At 38.2% G+C, this 22,973-nt stretch overlaps 1 protein-coding gene across 1 annotated transcript in view; it reads left to right on the top strand.

Moving 5' to 3' along the window:
- Positions 1-22,973, top strand: part of FRY (FRY microtubule binding protein) — a 433,805-nt gene that overhangs the window by 292,353 nt on the left and 118,479 nt on the right. The window contains 10 exon segments of the mRNA XM_078147059.1: positions 6,390-6,648; positions 8,448-8,630; positions 11,548-11,609; positions 11,611-11,632; positions 13,669-13,928; positions 14,197-14,386; positions 15,454-15,578; positions 19,866-19,923; positions 20,717-20,808; positions 21,021-21,193. Of these exon segments, the coding sequence (XP_078003185.1) occupies positions 6,390-6,648; positions 8,448-8,630; positions 11,548-11,609; positions 11,611-11,632; positions 13,669-13,928; positions 14,197-14,386; positions 15,454-15,578; positions 19,866-19,923; positions 20,717-20,808; positions 21,021-21,193 (1,424 nt within the window).

The following is a 22,973-nucleotide window of genomic DNA, read 5'->3' as shown; positions in this document are numbered from 1 at the left end:
CCTCCTAGTCTTAAGAACATGGCAGAGATGGTTGGCAGAGCCGGTTACAGAACCTTTGTCATAGAAAACTTCCATCAAGTCACCCCAGATAAAATTATTTGACCTATAGCCTCCCCACAAAATAGACATCTTCAAAAATTCTAGGGGTTCAAACAGTGTGCATTTCTCCAAAGAATGACGATATATAAGGCAGGCAATATAGAAAGAGCCAGAGAACAACTTTATCAAAATAATTTATTAACTTTATTAAAACAGTTGCCTCTACCTCATACTATTGCCCTATATTTCTTCTCTCTCTCACTGTCAAAATCATAGAAAGGGATATAAAATTCTATACTTAATACTTTCTTCTCAATCCCTTGCTATCCAATTTCTGACCCCATCATTCAACTGAAAATCCTCTCACCAAGGTTAATGATGGCTAGCATTTATTTAGTACTTGCAGGTTTGTAAAGCCCCTGTGTTATCTCATTTGATCCTTAGAACAGTCCTGTGAGATAGAGGGTATTACCAGTCTCACCTCTCTGTAACTTTTGATTCGGCTGATGTTGCCTTCTCCTGTTCTTCTTTCTTGTCCTCTCTCTTGGTTCTGGTTCTCCTTGTTTGCCTGATCCTTCTCAATCTCCTTGGCTCAGTCATTCTCCTCCTCCCACCCTCCACATGTGAGGATCCTGTCTAGCTCTATCCTCAGTCTACTTTCTCTTTTTCCTTTCTCTAGATTTTCTTCCTTGATGAGGTCGATTAACATCTGTAGGCAAATGACTCCTGAATTTAATATATCCAGAAATCCAGAGTTAAGCTAATCAGCCTAAAATATGACAATTCTAATTTCTTTCCCTTTTAGAAAATTGGGACATTTGCCTATTTTTAGTCCTTTGGCATTTTTTCTATTCTCCACAGTTCCTTAAGATCACTGAGAGTAGTACAGCTCCTTTCAGTGTCCTGGTATATAATTCACTTTTATCTTATTTCAGTCATGTCTGACTCTTTGTGACCTCACTTTTGTTTTTTTTGCAAAGATACTGGAGTAGTTTGCCATTTCCTTCTCCAGCTCATTTTACAGATGAGGAACTAAGGCAGAGTTCAGTGACTTGCCCAGGGTCACACAGCTAGTAAACATCTCAGGCTGGGTTTCAGCTCAGGAAGATGAGTCTTCTTGACTTCAGAACCAGTACTCTATCCACTGGGCCACCCAGCTGCACCATATAATTCACTAGGTGACTTGAACTCCTTGAGGGCAGCTAGATACTCTTCTCATTTATCTCAGTTTCCCTGTTAAGCATTTTCACAGTCTGAAGAGCATTGTCCTTGGTAAAGCAGGAAAAAAAAACTATGAGTTCAAGAGATCTCTCTTCCCTCTATAACCCTTGTCATCATCCAGTCGTACCTAAGCAGCAGTCCTTTTTCTTCTTCCTTCTCTTGGCCCCAGCACTTTTTAAAATGTTTCCATTGTCCCTAGCACTTTTTTAAAATCTCAGATCAGGGGCATCAAGGTGACACAGTGGATAGAGCACCGGCCCTGAAATCAGGAGGATCTGAGTTCAAATCTGGCCTCAGACCAAACACTTGACCTTCACTAGCTGTGTGACCCTGGGCAAGTCACTTAACCCCAATTCCCGAGAGAGAAAGAAAGAAAGAAAGAAAGAAAGAAAGAAAGAAAGAAAGAAAGAAAGAAAGAAAGAAAGAAAGAAAGAAAGAAAGAAAGAAAGAAAGAACAAATGAAAGAAAGAAAGAAAGAAAGAAAGAAAGAAAGAAAGAAAGAAAGAAAGAAAGAAAAAAGAAAAGATCTTAGATTATATCAAGTGTTATCATTCTTGACATCCTGCTTAGAGGACTTAGCATCTCTTGGTTCTCCCATCTAACCCTATTCTTTCTCTGTCTCTTCTGCTGGTTCCTCTTCTGAGCTCTGAAGAAGGGTGTCCCCCAGGTTCTGTGTTTATCCCTCTGCTCTTCTCTCTTCATGCTCCAATGTTTAATGTGTGCCAGGAACCAGGATGAGTGCTGGGGATAACAATTCAAGGAAGAAAGATAATCCCTGCCCTCAAGTAGTCTGAATTCTAATTAGGGAAGATAACCTGTAAGGGGGGCTGCAAAGTGGAGGGAGAGGATGGTGAGACATGCCTCAGAATGGCGTGGGCTGGAAGTAGCATGGAGGTGTGAGCCACAGCAAGATAAGACAAGCACTGACCCATCAGAGCTGAGAGACCCAAGGGCAGAATCCAGGTCACTATGGGGAAGAGGTGGAAGTAATAGCTGAGTAGAGGCAAGATGTCAGGGAGAAGTCTGGGACTCATCTACTCCCAGGCGTGCAGCTACCATTTCTAGGCAAATAGCTTCCAAAATCTGTATCTCCAAGCTTAATCTCTCTCAAGCTCTAGAGCAGCAAATCCAGAACTGCCTTTCTAGCCATCATTTGGATGTCCTACCAGTACCTCAAACTCAGTATGTCCCACATCACATTTATCCTCTTTCCCCTAAAACCAGCTTCGATTTTTTTTTCTTAGAACCATTCACCTGATTCTGTAATTACAATATCTTTTAAATACATCCCGTGATCTCTATGCCTCCTACTGCCAGCTGAACACAGGGCCTCATTATCACCTACCTCCCTGGACTATTGCCTCAGTCTTCTAAAATATCTTCCCGCTGATACTCTCTCCCACCCTCCATTGATTCCCATAGCTGCCAAAATAATCTTTTATTACTAGATCTAGATATATGATGCCAGTACTTAAAAAAAAAATCCTTTAGTGATTCCCAGTGGCCTACCAATTAATATTCAAACTGCCTAATTCCTTTTAATTCAATAAACATTTACTAAGCACCTAATATGTGATATATCACAGTCTCACCTCCATACTTTTGCTTCCATTTTTCTCCATCCCTGAAATGTCCTTCCCTCTTCACATTGCCTGTTCACTTCCTTCCCGTCTTCCACAGCCCCACTCAGTATTTACCTCTTCCCTTGTGAAGCCTTCTCTGATCTCCTCTATGTAATAGTCTTTTCCTTTAGAACAAGGTTTCTTAACCTTGTCTTGATTATGTCATGGATCCCTTTGTAGGCTAATGATATTTATGAACCTCACAAAATAATGGTTTTAAATGCATAAAATAAAATACATAGGATTTCAAAGGAAACCAAATATAAATGAAGATAAAGAGGTAGCTTTTTTTTAACCATGTGAGTTCACCAGCCCCCTGAAAACCTCAGACTCCTTAAGGATCCCCAGGTTAAGAACCCCTATTTTGGACCTTATGTAGCACCTTTGTTTGTAATACTATATAAATTGTCACATAGAACATGAGCTGCTGAAGGACAGGAATCACGGCTTATCTAAGCTTTGCATCTCCCCCAGCAACCAGCACACAGTAAGTTGTCTGCACACAGTAGGCATTTAATAGATGTCCACTGAAGTGACTTAACTTCAAATAAATATTTCTTATGAAACATCCCAAGTCTGGTTTGTAAGGAAGGTGACTTTGTGAAAAGCTGGGGTTTTCCCCTTTTTTACAATATTTAGCAGCTGTACCATTACTTATTCAATAACAACCTTGTAAGAGGAGCACATGCCCTTGTGACCACACAGCTCAGTGATTCTAAATCGCTCCTAGGAGGGCTTCCAGGACTATGTTCCCTGGCTCACACCACTCCTGGAGAATGCGCCAACATGTGTGCAGAGGAATCTGAACAATTGTAATCATAGTCAGCCCTGGTGAGTGCGCCTCATGCCAGCTGGTTGGATGAGGACAGCTGTCAGTCATGTCAGCCATGCTGGGTTAATTTGGCATGTTTTCATGCCTTACTTTTGTAGCTCCCTATCATGGAGCTCTTCACGGCTTCGTTTAGATTTAGGCACAAATCCTACAAGGCAACCAGTAAATGTTTAGGAGCCTGAATATCCGTATCCTGTCTAAGACAGCCTTCCAGAAGTTCTGTCATGGTGCTATCCCAGCCCATTCAGTCAGTCAGTAAATATTTATTAAGTGCCAATTATGTGCCAGGCCCTATGCTGAGTACCGGACATACAAAGAAAGGCAAAAGTCCCTGCTCCTAAAGAGTTCACCACCTAATAGGGGGAAGACAGTCTGTAAAAGGAAGCTGAAGAGGGGCAGGGAGGGTGCCCCACTTGGGGTATGATAAAAATCCAGAGGAGCGTAGCTGGGTCGGGAATGAAGAGATGGCTGCTGTGGGTGCCCTGCCTTGAATGAAAGGTCTGGGAAAAGCTCTCTGCTTCCATGTCTCCAGCCAGAGGGAAAGAGAAGCGCCGAGGGCAAAGGTGTTCAGAAGGTGTATCTTTACCTTACAAAGTTTGCTTTCTCTTATTAACAAGCATTACCTGCTGGTTCTTTTCTTGAAGGACAATTTTTATTTCTTGAAGGCAAGAAATTGTACTGGACAAAGTAATAGATTGGTATTAAGAGACTTGTGGCTTGAAAACTAGTTCTGCCCATTTACTAGCAGAGAAACTTAGGGCAAGTCACTTGTCTCCTTTGTGCCTCAGTTTTCCTTAAAGGAACAGTAATATCTATACTGCCTATCCTATAGGTTTGTTGTAAGAATAACATATATATTTTTTCTTTATATTGTATACAGTGCTATATGTGTATATAGGACTGTATTAACCGTTATATAAACTATATATGTATGTGCATACCTATATAACACTGTATACACTGTGAAGTATTATGTAGTTATCATCTATTATTATTTATTGTGACTTCCATTGGCCTTAGCAATCAGAAAGCGTCTTTCTTTTCTGAAAGGTTTTTCTTTAGTTGGCATTTCTAAGAGTTCACAAAGTTGACTGCATAATGCATTGCACATGGTGGGTGCTTTCTGAATGTTTTTTGAAATTGCAATTAATTCTCACATTATGTTTTTGTTTTGGGATTTGGTTTTTTAGCCAGTTTCTTAACCATATGGATACCATCAGTCAAGAGTGGTGGCCTCCCATTAGAATTAACCTGTAGTTGGGATTGCCTGGTGCACTCAGAGTCTTATAATGGTTCTAAATTGTGTGATTTGACATTAGATACATATTCTGCATTTTAAATTGTGCTGAGTGAAGGGTGAAATTTATCTCATTTGAATGGCTATTGAACAGACTGGCCTTTACATAAAAATTACATCTAAATAGACCATGAAATGGCTTTAATTATTGATCCTGAATATCTTTATTTGCCTGTTTTTGTGGCCAATCACTTCATTAGTGGTCAGCATCTGTTGAGTTCCCCAGATATGCTAGGTGTCATATTAGAGACTATGCTGATGTCATGGTTTAAGTCGGAGATTAGGTTCTAAGTCATTTGTCAGTAACAGAGATATAGTCAATGAGAGTCTAACTTGCAAAAAAGGGTAGATGATTTATAACTTGTACCTTTACATTAGAAGCCCAGATTAAGGCCCTGTAAGTTTTGTCTCTGAAACAAAATGCCTTTCTGAAGTAAGGATAACCTAGGAACAAATCATCTAAATTGGGGAGACTCCCACTGAGGAATTGTAACATCCTTTAGGGGTAAAAAGTATTTGCTTGTTGGGCTATTGAAATACATTCCGTCACTAATTTAATGCTATACAGAAAGAGCAGTGAGAAAACATTTATTAAGCATCTGTAATGTCTCAAGATCTGTACTAAGTGCTTAGTATACAGAGAAAGGCAAAATATAGTCCCTGTCATGCAGCTCACATTCTAAAGAGGGAAACAACATGCAAACAACTATGTATATCTATGCAAGGTAAATGGAAAGTAATATCAGAGGAAAGGCACTAATGATGAGAGGGCTGGTAGGGGGAAAGAGGGAGGAAAGAGAGGGAGTCCAAGAAAGGTCTTTTTCAGAAAGTGGAATTTGCATTGAATATTGAAGGAAACCAGGATCTCCAAGAAGGGAAGATGAGGAGAGAGCACATTCCAGGTCTGGTACATAGTAGGGGCTTAATAAATGCTTATTCATTTGACTTGGCGAAAAAGGAACAGAGAGAGGAAACGTAATTTCATCACTAATGGTGCTACAACATGGCCTAATAGATTAAGCCTAAAATACATCTTGTTCCTGCAACCAGTCCTATTACTCATTTAGGGGTGTTTCTGAAGCAACCACTTAGTTCTCTTAGGCTTATTTATCTTACCTTTAAAATTAAGATTATTTCATAGGAAATAGTATCTAGAAAGTTGAACACATTATTTGCTTATTTTTTGGACCACATCTGTGATTCCATTTATAAGGAATTTCCAATGAGGAAATTTCCTCTGTCAGACAAATCAGCAATTACTCTGCAATTGGAGCAGACTAGAGCACTGAGAAGTTGTGACCTGTGGTCTGCAACCCATTATTTATATGAAAAGTGAACACGGTAACTGATTCGTCTGTGTTTCTTTTTAATCCTGTAGGCTGTCTATCCACATGGATGATGAACTTCGACACATTGCCCAGAATTCCCTTCAGGGGTTACTTGTTGACTTCACGGACTGGAGAGAAGATGTCTTGTTCGGTTTCACTAACTTCCTTCTGCGAGAAGTCAATGACATGCATCACACCCTCCTAGACACATCCTTGAAACTGCTGCTCCAATTGCTTACTCAGTGGAAACTTGTCATCCAGACCCAAGGCAAAGTGTATGAACAAGCCAGTAAGATCAGAGGTTCAGAGGTATGTTTCAGGAAGAAAATTGGTCCCCTTCAGGGGTCTGCTCAGTCTTGTCCTGATAGTTTTCTCTCCAGAATATGTTCTTTGTTCATTTGACTTGTTCAAATGAACACTATTCATTTGCATAGATGACAACCCAGAAGAGTTCTCCATTCATTCATAGGTCTACCCACGTCTGATCTCCATACTAGTATATATTTTTTCCTCATGAAACAGGGCTGAGGAGCCCAAGAGATGAGACCAGGTTAGGTTTGCTAATAGAAATGGAGCTGCTTATTTCAGAGAATGAATTTTCTCATAGATTTGTTAATGAAAGAAAAATCTTTAAATAATAGGAAGCTTTTGGTGTACATTAGAACTTGAAAGTATATATAAAAGCCTGTGCCACTGTATAGTGGCCATTTGTAGGAAGTATTCTTGTCTCTTTGTGAAATACCCCTAGAGAAAAAAAAATACTCATCACCCTCTTACCTGTGCCCAAGTGGAGAGAGTGAGTAATGCTCAAGGGAGTTAGTTACCTCAGAGAGGTATAGAATGTAAAACCAGGTTGTGGGGATTAGCAAAGCAGTGAGCAGGTGGGGTGAGAGGGCTGCTGCTGCAAAGTGAAACAGACCAGGGCGGGCAGGATAGGTTTTACTAGGGTATTCCAAAAATCAAGAGCATTTATTATTAAAAATGCAACGAATAATAGGGAGTCAGGAAGACGTAGTGAATAGAGATTTGGCTTTGAAGCCAGGAAGACCTGGATTCAAGTGTTACCTCAGTCACATGCTGGATGAGTAATCCTGGGTAAGTCACTTTACTTCTCACCCACAGACAAGATACCAACCTGAATTTATAGAATTTTTTTTCATTCAGGAGTCCCCAAACTAATGAAATCACAAGTTCAGTCCCTATTACTGCCCTAAAATTATTCATATTTAGATAATATTTAACTATATTCATTTAAATTTTATGCTAATAAAATTTATTAATAATTCATGTTAATAACTAAATAATAAATATTTAATTTGTCTAAGGGCTGGTAGCATATACTGTAGAGGCTGAGGCTGTGTAGAGGCTACTGGAGAGGCTGAGGCTGTGGATTACTAAAACTGAGGAATTCTGAGCTGCAGTAAAACTAAGCCCATCAGGTGCCCAAACTAAGTCTGTCACCAATATGGTGAGCCATTGGAAATGGGGGCCACCAGGCTGCCTAAAGAGGAGCAAACTGACCCAGATTGGAAACAGAGCAGGTGAAGCTTCTATATCTATCAGTCGTGGGTTCAGGCCTGTGAGTGGCCACTGGACTTCAAGCCTGGGCAAAGTAGTGAGACTCGATCTCAAAAAAAAATTATCTTAGAATCCATATTTTTCAAGATTTTGTTCAAGCTCCATCTTCTACATTGTCTCTTACCCAGTTACCTGTATCTGTTGATATATAACTGCATGTGTACAAGTTACTCTTCCTGATCGAATGTAAGTTTCTTGAGGGCAGGAACAATTTCATTTTTGTCTTTGTATCTCCAGTGCCTTCTCTAGTGCCAGACATACAGTAACACTTAATAAGTGATTATTGATTAATTAATATTTAGAAAAAGATATTTCTCATTAGAGGCAATAATTGGTTGAATATATTACAAAATCAGTTAGTCTAGAAAAATCAAAAGGGATCCCTTATATATGGATTCACAGGCATCTATGTTACAAGTGTCAACCTGTGAAAGTATTGCATAGGCCAGAAGACTTAAATATAATACTGTCTTCCCTTCCTGCTAGTGATGTTTTTGTTTTCTGAATGGGCCGTGCTTGTCATATTCCAGATTATACCAAATGGATCCAGTCACAGAATACCAACAGAACGAAGTCCTTATTCCAGTGTATTACATGCCGTGGAAGGGTTTGCCCTCGTATTACTATGCAGTTTCCAAGTGGCCACACGCAAACTAGCTGTTTTGATACTCAAAGAAATCCGGGCTTTGTTTGTTGCACTGGGCCAGCCAGAGGTATGGGATTTTCTTTCTGAATATTAGGCGTAATTAAGAGATTAACATAAAACCAAAAAGCTACAAATTCTCACTTTTCTGTTTTATATGCATCCTACCCCATAAGATGAAAAATAAACTGTCAACTTGTCTTCAAGTTATCTACAACTTGTCTACACACCTTACTCATAACACACTGAAAAACCCAGATCACAAACTTCAGTAGAATTTTATCAGAAATGTTAACCACTCATTTCTTTACTGAGGGCCTGCTATGTGCACTGAAGTGTAGTGGATTCTGTGAGAAAGTTGTAAAAGAAAAAGACAGCCCTTCACTTTTCAGGTGGGAGGAGAGAGACCTATTTACAGTCTAATTTGAGGCACAAAATGTATGCTTCAAAACAAGGATAAAATGTTAATCTTTATTCTTCTTAATCTACTGTGCAATTCACATAACAGTTATATACATGTATGTATGTATGTGTGTGTGTGTGTATATATGTGATGTCCCAGGTGTCCTAATACAATTTTTATCTATTAAAACTTAAAAACTGCATTAAGACTTTTGGGATACTATATAAATATGTGTGAGAATGTATGTGTATGTCTGTGTATACAGATAATCTCGCTTCATTAACAGTTATCTGTAATACATATCTCCAATAAGAATGAAATATATAATAATGAAAATTGAGTGTATCAATGTAATAATGTATATTAGTCATACTAAAAACTAGACATATCAAAATCAAAACAGTGTCAGTAAAATCTCTTAAAATCTCAGTGCTTTTAAATCTAAATCTCTACTTGTTTTACTTCTTTAATCAAAACTCAGTAGGTTATAGCTGAGGAGCTAATGAAAATATGTTAATGGCAACTGATTAGTAAGGGCAGCTCAGTGGTATAGTGGGCACTGCAACAGAGTTAGCTGGAGTTGGAACTAGAGTCAAGAAGACTCATCTCATGAGTTCAAATCCAGCTTCAGATACTTACTAGTTAGGTGACCCTGGGCAAATCACTTAAACCTGTTTGCCTTTGCCTCAGTTAGCCTTATCTGCAAAATGAACTGGCTGAAGAAGGAAACAGCAAACCACTTCAGTACCTTTGCCAAGAAAACCCCTAATAAAGGGTTACAAAGAGTCTGACGTGACCGAAAACAACTAAAACACTATGTAATAATTTTAAAGTTTCAACTCTCCTATTTTTTTAAAAGGCTAGTTTTTGCATATAATTCATTTTTATCCTTTCTGGGGAGAGGGATTATGTTGCTTGATTCTCCCTTCCACACCACAAAGCATATGCTCTCCAAATAAGTTGGACTTAAATGACTGCCAAAATTCATCTCCTCTCTGAGATTCCATAATTCTGAGTGAAGGAAGGCAAAGGCCTTCTTCTCCTCAGCCCTGTCCCCATAGTGTATCTGAACCCTTCATCTGGAGTACGTTTTCTTTAGGGCATTAGATATTACCTGTGTTAATAAGTAAGCTATTTATTAGCTCTATAGTAAGAGCTTATGTCCAATATGAAGACTTCACTGATCTCCCCTCTCCTAATCTCATGGAGCTCTGGACTTCCCTTATGAAAGTCTTGGTAGAAAAAACTTTAGTCTTGGAGTCCAAAGTAATGGGTTTAAATCTCAGCTCTTTTCACTAATTCTGTGACTCTGTACAAGTCACTTAACTCCTCTTATCAGTCTCAGTTTCCTCATCTCAAAAGTGAGAATAATAAAACTCACATTACTTACCTCAGAGGTTTGTTATAACTTAAGCATTTTATAAGCATTTCAGCACTATATAAGTGTGAACTATTATTTTTATGTTTATCATATTTTAATCTGCCATGTTTACCTATATGCATGTTTTGATTAGCTTCTTGAGATAACAAGATTTTTATTTAAGCCTTATCTGAATTTATATCTTATTGACTAAATGTCTTATCTAGTGCTTAGAATAGCACATCCATAGAATAGGTGCTTTATAAGTATTGCATGACTGAATTCTTTAGAACATCTACACTGGAATGTGGCCATCCCTTAATGGAGAAGCCTCTGTGGCATTTAGCAACCTGATGACTTTTATATCTCTATATATACATACATACACATACACATATATAATATGCTGAATAGACTATATAATATGTATATGTGAAAATGTATGTATATGTGTGTACATATATATGAAATACATGTGTGTGTATGTGTGTGTGTGTGTGTGTGTGTGTGTGTGTGTGTGTGTGTGTGTGTATATATATATACATATATATATGAAATGAACTGAATGTTCACAATTTGATGTTGGTTAACTGCTTCTGTTGTGTACAATGGTATCGGGTATGTTTTATGGGTTGCATCCACCAGGGCTCAGCAAAGCGTATAGTGGGTGCTTAAATATTTGTTGAATTGAATGGAGAGATGTCTCCTGAAGGATTACATTAGGTATGGAGGTAGGTGGGTGAGGGGTGGTGAAGACCCTTCCTTCTCATATGGGTGTTACACAGCTCAACTTCAGCTGTCCTCTGGATTTCATAAATCTTAAGATATATTCAAGGGGACCCAAATATTGATACTATATACTGTCCTAGGCACTTAAAATTAATGATAAAGGAATGTTTTTGTGAACAGCATGCAGTATCAGTATTTGGATCCAATTGTGAAGGTATGTTAAGTTTTATGAAATTTGATCAGGTACATGTCTTTTTCAGTGAACTACAAATTGTGTCCAGTAATCATCACCACTTAAAGCTTGAGAGACTGCTCAAGGAGAAAAAAAAAATGGCAAATTTTGTCTCCTGAGCCAACCTCCAAGCTCTCCTAGCAGCCACATTCCTTATCACCACCTTCCAGATGGTTCTGCACCAGCAACTAGACAGAGAAGGTGGGGAGTGTGAGGGATGGGTTTATTTTACTGTGGATTGTAATTGTCTGCTGTTTGTACAGGATGATGACAGACCTATGATTGATGTCATGGATCAGCTGAGTTCTTCTGTTCTTGAAAGTTTTTCATGTAGCAGTCTCAGATTCAGTAAGTACCCATTTGATTATGTATTGTGCATGGCTCCCAGCTATTAAAAAAAACAAAAGCATCCCTCCAAAAAAAAAAACTATTAATGGAGACAAAAGTGTTGGGAAGAATTGTGGGGTTTTTATTGGACTATTTATCAATCTGTTAGCAACATGTAAAAAACAATGGCAACTTTCCTAACACTGGTCTGGAGTTTGTCCTTGGATCATGGGCCATAGAATTAAAAGTACCAATTTTTTTGAGAGCTACAATTTCTACAAGAATGAACAAGAATTTGACAAGACGAGCCTTTATTAGCTTGACATTGATTTATCACCACCTGAATATATTCTCCCCATTAAAAGATTTTCAGCTAGTTTTCAATTTTCTGCACAAATGGACAGTAGCATAAGCACAGCTCACAATTTTATTATCCCTTTTGAGATGAAAGTACAGTGTTGAAACCTATGCTAACTTTGGTTAGATATTGAAAGAGGCAATCATGATGAGCATTGTGCAAGAAAGAAGCCCCATAATTGTCCACAAAGTGTACAGTGCAGAAAATCTGCCTGAGGATAACTGGAAGATAGCTATATATGTATATACGACCTGAAGGTGTATGCAAGATTTACATGATCTTTTGTAGCAGAGCTCAGACAAACCCCAAAATATCCTTGTTTCTCTGTGGGGCATTAACAGTGATCTGAAATTATTTGTTGATGTGTGTGATTCCTATAGTTACCCATACTGTTTTTGATGAATTGTTCTCAAAATAAAAATATTGTACCAGGTGTAAATTAGATCTGGTATATCCTCAAAGCACTTGGGATTAGGCATTAACTTCTTGAAGGTACTGGGATAATGACTTCATATGTAGGAACTCATGAGGTCCAAGAAGTCTTGTATGTCTAAGTACCCCACTTAGACTCAGTCAGAAGTTTTATCCAAAGGCAATGTAGTCTCTTGGAAAGAACACCAGATTGAGATTATAACTCTGACTCATTTATTTTCTATTCAGCATTCACATCCTGACTTTGAAGATGATGAAATCTAGGAATGTCTTTATCTTCCAAGGTGTTTTGAAATGTCTGACTTTGTGATTTGGTGCCACAGGGTAAAAATAATACACAGTTCCAGATGAGAATCAGCTGCTTCATTTTCTTGGAAATGCAAGGGAATGGCGTTAATAAAAGCCATTCCACTTCATTGCCTCTCTAAGATGAAGGAAAGAGAATATTACCATATGGGGAAAATAAAACTAATCCAGGGAGAAAATCAACTGTTATAGCACTTACTGTCACTAGCTAAGGTTATTAAGAATTTGAGTAGTAGATTTTTCAGAATTTGTCGTGTTTTAAAAGAGTATCATGAAAATTAATGATATCACTTAAAGACTATACTTTGCCAAGACTGAACACCATGTAATTATAATAATGAAGCTTGGCTGTAAAGAAAAGATGAGAAAAGTCACCTTTCTTCCTTCCTTGCCAAGGCAGGGAAATCTGGATGCAGAATATTTTGTGTACTATCAGACCGAGTTGATGTATTGGATAATTTTACTGGACTATGTTTTATTTTCTCCCTCTTTTATTCTTTGCTATGAGGGAGGGGATATTTGGAAATGGAGGTCATGTAAAAATAACATATATCAGAAAAAATCTTTGAAAAAGAAACAAAAATACTTTTCCTGATTGACTGATTTGATTCATTTGGTCATCCAGCAGGTATCTTTACTGGATGCCTAATATACAGGAGGAACTGCATAGCGCACAATTGGTTAAGAAACAGTCCTTGCCCAAAGGAATTTATAATCTAGTTATGCTAAGGCACACACATAGACATAGAGTAAAAACAGTGTGTGAGAAGTGATATGAGACTGGCCCAAACCACGCACTGTTGGAACATAAGGAAGACAATGATCCGTTTTGACTGGTTAAGGTGATCTAGAAAGATGGCATGAAAGAGGGAGCTTTCAGGCTGGACCTTCAAGGAAGGGTAGGAATTGGAGGTCAGAAGTAGCTTGGTAACAATATCTGCATTTTTTTTTAAACCAACAGGCAACATTACCACTGACTCACAATGTGGATTTGCAGTGGTTGGTAGAATGGAATGCAGTCCTGGTAAATAGCCATTACGATGTCAAGAGCCCGTCCCACGTCTGGATCTTTGCCCAGTCGGTCAAGGACCCCTGGGTTCTTTGCCTCTTCAGTTTCCTTAGACAGGAGAATTTGCCCAAGCACTGCCCCACAGCACTCAGCTATGCCTGGCCTTACGCTTTTACCAGACTTCAGTTGGTGATGCCCTTGGTGGATCCAAAGTGAGTATTTTACTATATATACTTTTTCCATGATAGTATTCCCTAACTAGAACTCCTCATCGTATCCAGTGAGGAACAAAACTGTTGTAAGGCACTCTTTGCTCAGTAAAATAAAATCAAGCTTTTATTTTCCGTTTTCCAATTGTAAATGACTTTTTTCTCCTGGTTAACCAATATGAGTGTTTGGAATTTCTAGTCCTTTAATACCTGATATCCCTGATGACCAGGAAACTGAGCTTCATTTTCATTTTCTTCTAAATATCTGCAGTAGTCCCATTAATGCAAAGAAAACCAGCACTGCCAGTAGTGGAGACAACTATGTTACCTTGTGGAGAAATTACCTGATTCTTTGTTTTGGAGTTGCCAAACCCAGTATTATGAGTCCTGGACACTTGCGAGCATCTACACCTGAAATTATGGCTACAACTCCAGATGGCACCATGAACTACGATAACAAGGTGACATGGCATACTGCCGACAAATGATTTCATTGATTTTTAGATCGTTTGTCTAGAATTCACAGGGCAAGTTGTGCTGTGCCTGTCACTGGGACTGTAGCATCAGCATCTCATCCTACACATTTTCAAAATACACTGGCCTGAGCTCTGGTCCCAAGAATTTACAGGAATAAACCTGATGTTTTCCCTCTAGGATAAGCAGAGAAATCGAGATGCAGAAGTGTTGAGATTTTTCTTAAAAGACACCGAATGACTTACTGTCACTCTTACATTTATAAGAAATGGGGAATAGAACTGAACTTATGATTTCATTGATGTAGGGAGCTCCCAGATGAAGGAATTCCCTCTGCCAACATAGGTTAACACATTCTTTGCAATTTATAGTGTTAGAAACCCAAATACAAAGGGATCCTTGTGGACCTCATATTAACTTAGAAATCTACAAATTTACGTTAGCTGTGTTGTTTTATTTTTTATTTTGTTACACATTTCCCAGTTTATATTTCAGTCTGGTTGTTGCTCACTCAGGAGTTTTCCAATTTGATAACTCAGGCCCAGAACGCTGAGAGGTTACAGGGTCACAAAACCAGCAGGTGTCAGAGGCAGAGTTTGAACCCAAGTTCTTCCTAGCTTTGAAGCAATTGTACTGTGGCTGGCTCTCATTGCATTTATTACAACCCTAAATTTCCATCCTGTGAACTTGACGTTTCCCTTTCCACTCATTTACTATTCACTTTTATCCTAAGATATTCCTTAATTAGGCTATTTGATCAAAAATTACTTTGTAGATATTGAAAGTAAAAATAAAGTCACCACACTACTATATTGCTCATGCAATGAGTTAATGGAAACCTACCATCAGTGAGAACCCAGGAGATCGTAGACTTTACCTCCCAAGTTGGGAGGGAGCTACCATGCTGTATTTAATTTGTTTGTGTTCCTTAAGTGATGGCAATGCCCTGGGCTATGATTCAGTGTTTTGAAATCTAAATAAGTGTTTATTCTTTCAACTGAGGACACTCCAAGTTAACACGTTACCTTTTTCACTTTTACTAAACACTTTTTAGGTTATAGGAACCCCATCTGTGGGAGTTCTGTTGAAACAGTTGGTGCCTTTGATGAGACTTGAAAGCATTGAAATCACAGAGTCTCTGGTACTAGGATTTGGAAGAACAAATTCACTTGTTTTCAGGTACAGTGTTCAAATCAATATGCTTTAAATTCAAACATTTTGCTGTTTTAATAATATTGATTTACATTTGATGTTTATTAACTCATCTCATTTGTCATTCATGGTTGCATAGGCTCTGAGAGCTTGAAGGTTTTACCTCCAGTGACTTTATTCAATTTTGTGATTAAGCAAGCCTTCCTTGCTTGCCACTGGGCTACCCCATGCACATTTAATTTTTGGTCATTACATCTTCATTGTTACAATTATCTTGTAATTTTGTCTTTTGAAAAATGAAACATTTTTTTGCTCAGAAGAAAGTTGAGAGTTTTAAGATTCTGACATGGACCTTCAGGCAAATAGCCAAACTGTCTTCTGCAGAAACAATACACGTGTAAAGGGGGCCTTCATAAAAATACAAATTGCACATCATCTCAAAGAATCATAGAATTTCAGAGTGAGAGAAGACCTTCATGGCCATCTGAATCACAGGTGTAAAAAAAGAAATCCCCTCTGCTAACAATGACAAAAAATAATAATAATAGCTGGCATTTATATAGCACTTTTAAAATTTGCAGAATGCTTCATATATATTGTTTGATCTTTACAACAACCTTGTGTGTTAGGTGATATTATGATTCCCATTTTGTAGATAAAGAACCCAAGATCAAGAGAGATGTTAAGTGAATTGTCCAGGGTCATGTAGCTAGTAAGGATCTGAGGCCATATTTGAACTCAGGTCTTGTGGCCTATAAATCCAGTGCTCCATTTTTTTTTAAATGAGCATTGATTAAGCACCTACTATGTGCCAGGCTGAATGTTAAGCACTTTACAAATATTAGCTCATTTGATCCTCACAACAACCCTGGACGGTGCTATTTATTATCCCCATTTTACATTTGAGAAAATTGAGGAATATAGAGGTTTCAGTGACTTGCCCAGGGTCACACAGCTAGTGTCTGAAGACAATTGGAACTTAAGTCTTCCTGACTCCAGACATAGCTGCTCCCTGATAAGTGGTGATACAGATTTTGAAAACTGCCAGGGAGGCCTCTGATGACTTCAATGAGGCAGTCAGAGTACAGAAAACAAAATAAAATATTTCCCAAAATCTTCACAGAAGTAGAAAAGAAAAGACTCTTAGAAAGAATTACAAGAGAAATAATAGATATTTCAAAAATAAAGTTTGATTGTAATAATTAGAAGCTAGAGGTGGGTCTAAAGAAAAGAGGGGCAGTTGTAAAATACTTGTCATAGTCATCAGGTTTAGGGAGTTTCCCTTTTAAAAAATATCGCAATGACTGTACATGTATAATCTAAATCAAATTGCTTGCCATCTCAAGGAGGGGGAGGGGCAGGAGGGAGAGATTTGGGAGCTCAAAATTTTTTTTAAAACGAATGTTAAAATTGTTTTTACATGTAATTAGAAAAAATATATGAATTTTTGAAAGAAAAATTAAATTTTAAAAATCTTGTAAGTTCTAGTTAGTGTGGGGTAATAGAAAAGTACAAGATTTCCTGTCAGAAGACCTAGGTTAAAGTCCTAGTTCTGCCACTGGGCTGCTCTATGACCTTGGACAAGTCCCTTCCTTTCCTTGACCTCAGTTTCATCATCTGTAAAGTAAGGAAGTTAGACTAGATGGTCTCTATGGTCCCTTTCAGCTTTAACATTCTATGAAACTCTGATTCTTGTTACTAAGGTACCAGTTAACTAGAGTTTTCTTCTAGATGATTAAGGCCAAAAACATACAAAAATAACAGTCACAAGAGTAATGTATTGGTCATAAAAAGCTTACAAGACTTTTCATTAGCTTTTCAGCATAACCATGACATAGAGGAGACCATTATTTTTATTCCCATTCTTCTTAATGGGAAAATTGTAATATATCAAATCCTGTGATTTACCCTCTGAGGCTCTATATATAAAGCCCTCAAAACATTTAAAAAATCTAAAAGTCCCCATATATTCTGATGTCTAGCATAATAGAGACAAAACATCTGGACGTTTGTCTGAAGGTTTTTTTTTTTGTTCATGCCACTATCCACCCCCAGTTTTGGTAACTTTGTGTTCACACTGACATTTCGAAATGATTTACCTTTTAGATAACAATTCAGTAACTTAATACAAATCTGAGATTCAGGGACGATAGACTTATCACAACTGAAAGTTTATCACATAGAATATATGGCATGGGACTGGATAGGTTATTAGGTATTTTTCTGTGTAGGAGACAGAACTGTTTCCTATGGTGTCGATTCTGGTATCTCATGAACCCATCTCACAGTTCAATTAAGGAAACTTTTTGACTGAAGTATTAAAGATGATATTAAAAAGGCAAACCCATGGGCAGATTCTTCAAACTTGGATTCAGTTAAAGGGCTGCTAAAGAGCCACATGTGGTCTGAAGGCTGCAGGCTCCCCACCCCTACCCTAAACCATATCATAGTAAGTGTCATATGGAGTATTTTTTCATTGGGATACTCTAGCACTTCAAAATCAAACAGACAAGTACATCTTGAGAACTACTTTACACAAAGAGCTCTAGAGGCAATAGAAAATATAAAAATGTATGATTTACGCAACCACTGCCCTGGTGTAGGCCCTCATTACCTCTCATCTGAGCTATTGAAACAGTCTTAGAAATGGTTTCTCTCTGCACTCCAGCCCATCCTCCACCCAGCTGCCAGTTATTTTTCTGAAATATAGGCCTGCTCACTCGTTCTCTCTCTCTCTCTCTCTCTCTCTCTCTCTCTCTCTCTCTCTCTCTCTCTCTCTCTCTCTCTCTCTCTCTCTCTCTCTCTCTCTCTCTCTCTCTCCCTCTCTCTCTCTCTCTCTCCCCCCTCTGTCTTCCAGAATCTCCCTTTTATTTTCAGAATTAAATATGATGTTCATTTGGCATGCAAAGCTCTTCACAACCCTAATCCTTCATGTTCTTTCAGTCTTCTTACACTTTGCTAGCCTCCAGCTCCTCTGAAATCCAACTGCATGGGTCCAGTTGCTACTGCCCCTCCCCTCCAACACTCTCTCTCCCATCTACATGCCTTTGTATTGGCTTTTCCACATGCCTAGAGTGTTCTGTCCCCCACCTCCACCTTAGTTTCTCTGGCTTCCTTCAGAACTCAACACAAATTCCCACCTTCTTCAAGAGACCTCAACTCTGAAAATATCTTGAATTTCTTTAGTAACTTACATGTTGTCTCCCCTGTTAGAATATGAACCCCTCAAAAATAGGGATGGGGTGTTGTGGGGTTTTTTTCTTTCTTTGTATCTTCTAGATCTAGCACAGTACCAGACATATGATGGCTGCTTAATAATAAATGCTTATCCACTGACTATGGGGCAATTAGATGGCACAGTAGATATCAAATTCATAACAGTTTTGGTAAAGTCTCTTAAAATCCCAGTGCTTTTGAATCTAAACCTCAACTGATTTTACTTCTTTAGTCAAAAATCAGTAGGTTATAGCTAAGGAGCTAATGAAAATATGTTAATGATAACTGATGAGTTAACACTATGTAAAGAGTGAGTAGATGACGCATGGATAGAGCACTGAGCCTAGAGTCAGAAAGATCTGAGTTCAGATCCTGCCTCAGACGCTCACTAGGTCTGTGGCCCTGGGCAAGTCTTTATAATAAACTGGAGAAGGAGATGGCAAACCACTCCGGTATCTTTGCCAAGAAAACTCCATATGAAGTCCTGGAGAGTCAAACACAACTGAAATGACTAAACAATAACAACAACAAATTAACTGTCTTATTTGGGCCTGACCCTCAAGGAACTTAATGTCTAATTAAGAAATGGAGAAGCAAAGAGATTAAATTTAAGAGATTTTTTTTTAAAGAAAAAGCAAATATAGGAAAGAGGCAGGTGCATGGGAATGTTGAATAGCAAACTTTGTTCCAGTAATCATAATCATAATAATTGTTTTGATACATTTATTATAACCTTTAATATTTATGAAACATAATATCTTAGTATATGTGTATACATATATGTACATATATGTGTGTATGTATGTATGAAGCTGGCTTGAAAGGACCTGGGCAAATCTGTAAGTTGACCAATTGTTATTCTTGATGCTCTGAACAATTCTTTAAGACTAGAAGTTGCAGAAAAGGCATCTCTCTCCTGCCATTGAAACTGTAATTCTAGTCCCTCTCCTTTAATGCATACAATAATTGTTTTGACACAACCCCACAAGGAAGATAGGGCAGTTGTCATTCCCCCTATTTTACAGCATGATCACCTCCATTTTTCATAGTGATGGATGGTTGTTGGTTTTTTGTTTGTTTTTTGTCTTTTTCCTTCAGAGAATTGGTAGAAGAGCTCCATCCATTAATGAAAGAAGCATTAGAGCGAAGACCGGAAGTAAGTTTAATTGATTAGCATCTTTGCTTGCTTTAGATACTTTTGTAAAATGAAATGCAGTGAAGTCAGCCTTCAAAAACAGAAGTACATAGACGTGACATTGGCAATATATCTCACCATTTTTTACTTCTATTCCTTTTCTAGGGGTAGAGAAATTTCAATATTCATTGAACATCCATTGTGACATAATTCCTGTTCTCAAAGGTCATAGGCCCTAAAATTAGTAAAGCAATATACTTCAATAGTTACTTGAATAATAAATTGCTACCTTATTCATTGAATTGAGGTTTTTAAGTTTGGGATTGACCTTGGGAGCTTACTGTGTGCTTGTGTTTTTCAGAGAAAGGGGCCAGAGTGGGAAATACTCCATTATAAGATGCAGATGTCAGTCTGCACTGGTAGAGAATATTTCTCACCTGAAAGTTCTTCTCTATTCAGATTAAATTACAGATCTAATTAAAGAAAAATATGTAGTAGTCCCTAAAAAACACTGGTCCCCATCTGGCAAGTGAGACCAGTTAAGTCTTAACGTTTCTGTCTTATAAATATTTATTAGGAAGTATTCCATGATTGCCATTATGTCCCCTTTTCCAATAGCATTATCATAGCAAACATGTTCCATAAGGATTAGGTAGGCAGAAAAATGAATGCATGTCACTTGTTAGGTTTAGAAAAATGAACACGATTGGATTATTATTATTACTGCCCTTCTTAAATATATTTAATTTCCTGAGGCAACATTTTGAACATGGTTTTGAATGTATTGTAAGCAGTATGACCTCTTCTCAAACAGAACAAGAAACGCCGAGAAAGGCGGGATCTACTGAGGCTCCAGCTGCTGAGAATTTTTGAGCTTCTTGCAGATGCAGGTGTGATAAGTGACAGGTAAGGTCATAATCACCCTGAACAGTCACCTTTTCCATTTTGTGATCTCATTTTTCACTGTTCCCCAGCGTATTTTTAAGACTGGGAAAAGGGGGTGTTTATATCCTAGGAAGGTCAACAAGCTTAGTTGGGTTTGATGGTTGACTCTTCACTGCAGAATTTACTGCCCTGAAAGGGAGCTGTCTATAAGCTTCAATTCTCCTTCATTCTAGCACCAATGGAGCCTTAGAGCGGGACACGCTAGCACTCGGAGCTTTGTTCTTAGAATACGTTGACTTGACGCGGATGCTGCTTGAGGCTGAAAATGACAAAGAGGTTGAAATTCTCAAAGACATCCGAGCTCATTTTAGTGCGATGATAGCCAACTTAATTCAATGTGTTCCAGGTAAAGTGATACACCAACGTGTGTTGCATTGTACGCTTGAAACATTGTGTTTGATCCCCTTTTGCCTCTTTGTTGTTCAGGGATGGATGGAAGCATTTTATTTATTTTTGTACAGTCAGAAGAGCCAATGAGAACAGATTGCAGCAATTGAAGACAGTTGGAGAGAGAACAATAGTGAATTAATTTGATTTTGTGTTTTTCTTGTTATTTCTGTCCTTAGTTTTGGTTCCCATCTGAAATAAAGAACCTGTGTGATTTCCGTAGGAAGGAACTCATTCAAAGAAAGCCTTTGGAGAGGCCATGTGTTTTGTTTTGTTTTGTTTTGTTTTTATCTTGGCCTCATTGTGATGTCTTAGTGTCATTTCAGCGTAATTCTTACAGTCGGGTTCTAGCCAATAAGCATAGTTGACGAAGAAGCCGTAGTTTCTGTTTTGTGTTGTAGTAAGTTCCACATTTTGATTATTATTACATGGTTAAACAGAATTTTCTCTGTCAGATCAAATGACTGTAAAAGAGATCCAAACTGAATAAGAAGACTCGGGTTTAAAATGGTTAGTCAGTTCAACAAAAAATAAAAATAAACTAGTCATATAAATGAAAAAAATCAGCCAAGCTCATGGAAGGGCTGGGGTAGGGATTACTGGGGAGGGGTTGTCTCAGTATATATTCAACCAGTACTTGGCTGAAAGTTTCACTTTGGGACCTGTTGTTTTGGTGCCGTGTAGACCCAGCTTGAATGTGGTGCAATTGAAAGAACATTGGACTTAAAGTCAGAAGGTGTGGGTTGGAGTCCTGGTTCTGTCACTTCCTAGCTATGTGACCTTGTATAAATCACTAAACATAGTAAACATCTAGTCAAATGGCCAGTTCCAAGGAGCACTAAGCATTTATTAATGGGTTACTTATTACTCTTAAGTACTTAATAGTATTTATTAACATCACCTTGGAGTAAAGAGTAGTAAAGAGCTCTGGCCTTGACCTTGGGCTCATCAATGTTTTTATCAATGACTTGGATGAAGGCATAGATAATTTGTCAAACGTGCACACAGAGTCTAGTGTGATAGTTACCATGGTGAATAACAGAGTCGGGATCAAAAATATCAGAACAAGCTAGAACGATGGGCTAAATGTAATGGAGGGTAAATGTAAATTTTACATTTGGCTTCAGTGGCAAGACAGCAACTTCTAATAAAGGATCTATTAGTTTTATGGGATTGAAAACTTGATATGAGTTAACTAGCGTAACATGGAAGCCAACAAAGGTAACGTTATCCTAGGATGCATTAAGAGTAGTTTAATGTGCTGTATTCAGCCTTGGTCAGAGCACATCTAGAGTCTCATATTGGAAGGAAGAAAGGAAGGGAGGAAGGAAGGTAGAGGGAAGAAAGGAAGGGTGGGTGGGTTTATCAAGTACCTACCATGAGGGACCTATGTGTCAGGCACTGGGCTAAACACTTTTAAAAATACTATCTCATTTGATCCTCACAACAACCCTGGAAAGTAGGTGCTATTATTATCCCCACTTCACAGTTGAGAAGACTGAGGCAAACAGTGGTTAATTGACTTGTCCAGGTTCACACAGCTGGTAAGTATGGGAGAGTGGATTTGAATTCAGCCTGAGTAGGTCCAGCACTTTATCCAGTGCATCATCTAGCTACCTCTGGGGTCTCCAGTTATGGACGCTGAAAAACTGAAGCCTGATTAGAGGAGCACAACCAAGATGGTGAGGGGACTGGAGATCATGCTAACAGAATGGAACTAGTGATGGTCAGCCTAGAAA

This window comes from Phascolarctos cinereus, unplaced genomic scaffold, assembly GCF_003287225.1.
Source record: "Phascolarctos cinereus isolate Bilbo 61053 unplaced genomic scaffold, phaCin_HiC Scaffold_726;HRSCAF=1367, whole genome shotgun sequence".
Classification (NCBI taxonomy): Eukaryota; Metazoa; Chordata; class Mammalia; order Diprotodontia; family Phascolarctidae; genus Phascolarctos; species Phascolarctos cinereus.
The sequence above is the reverse complement of the archived record's forward strand: the minus strand, read 5'-3'. Positions and strand labels throughout refer to the sequence as shown.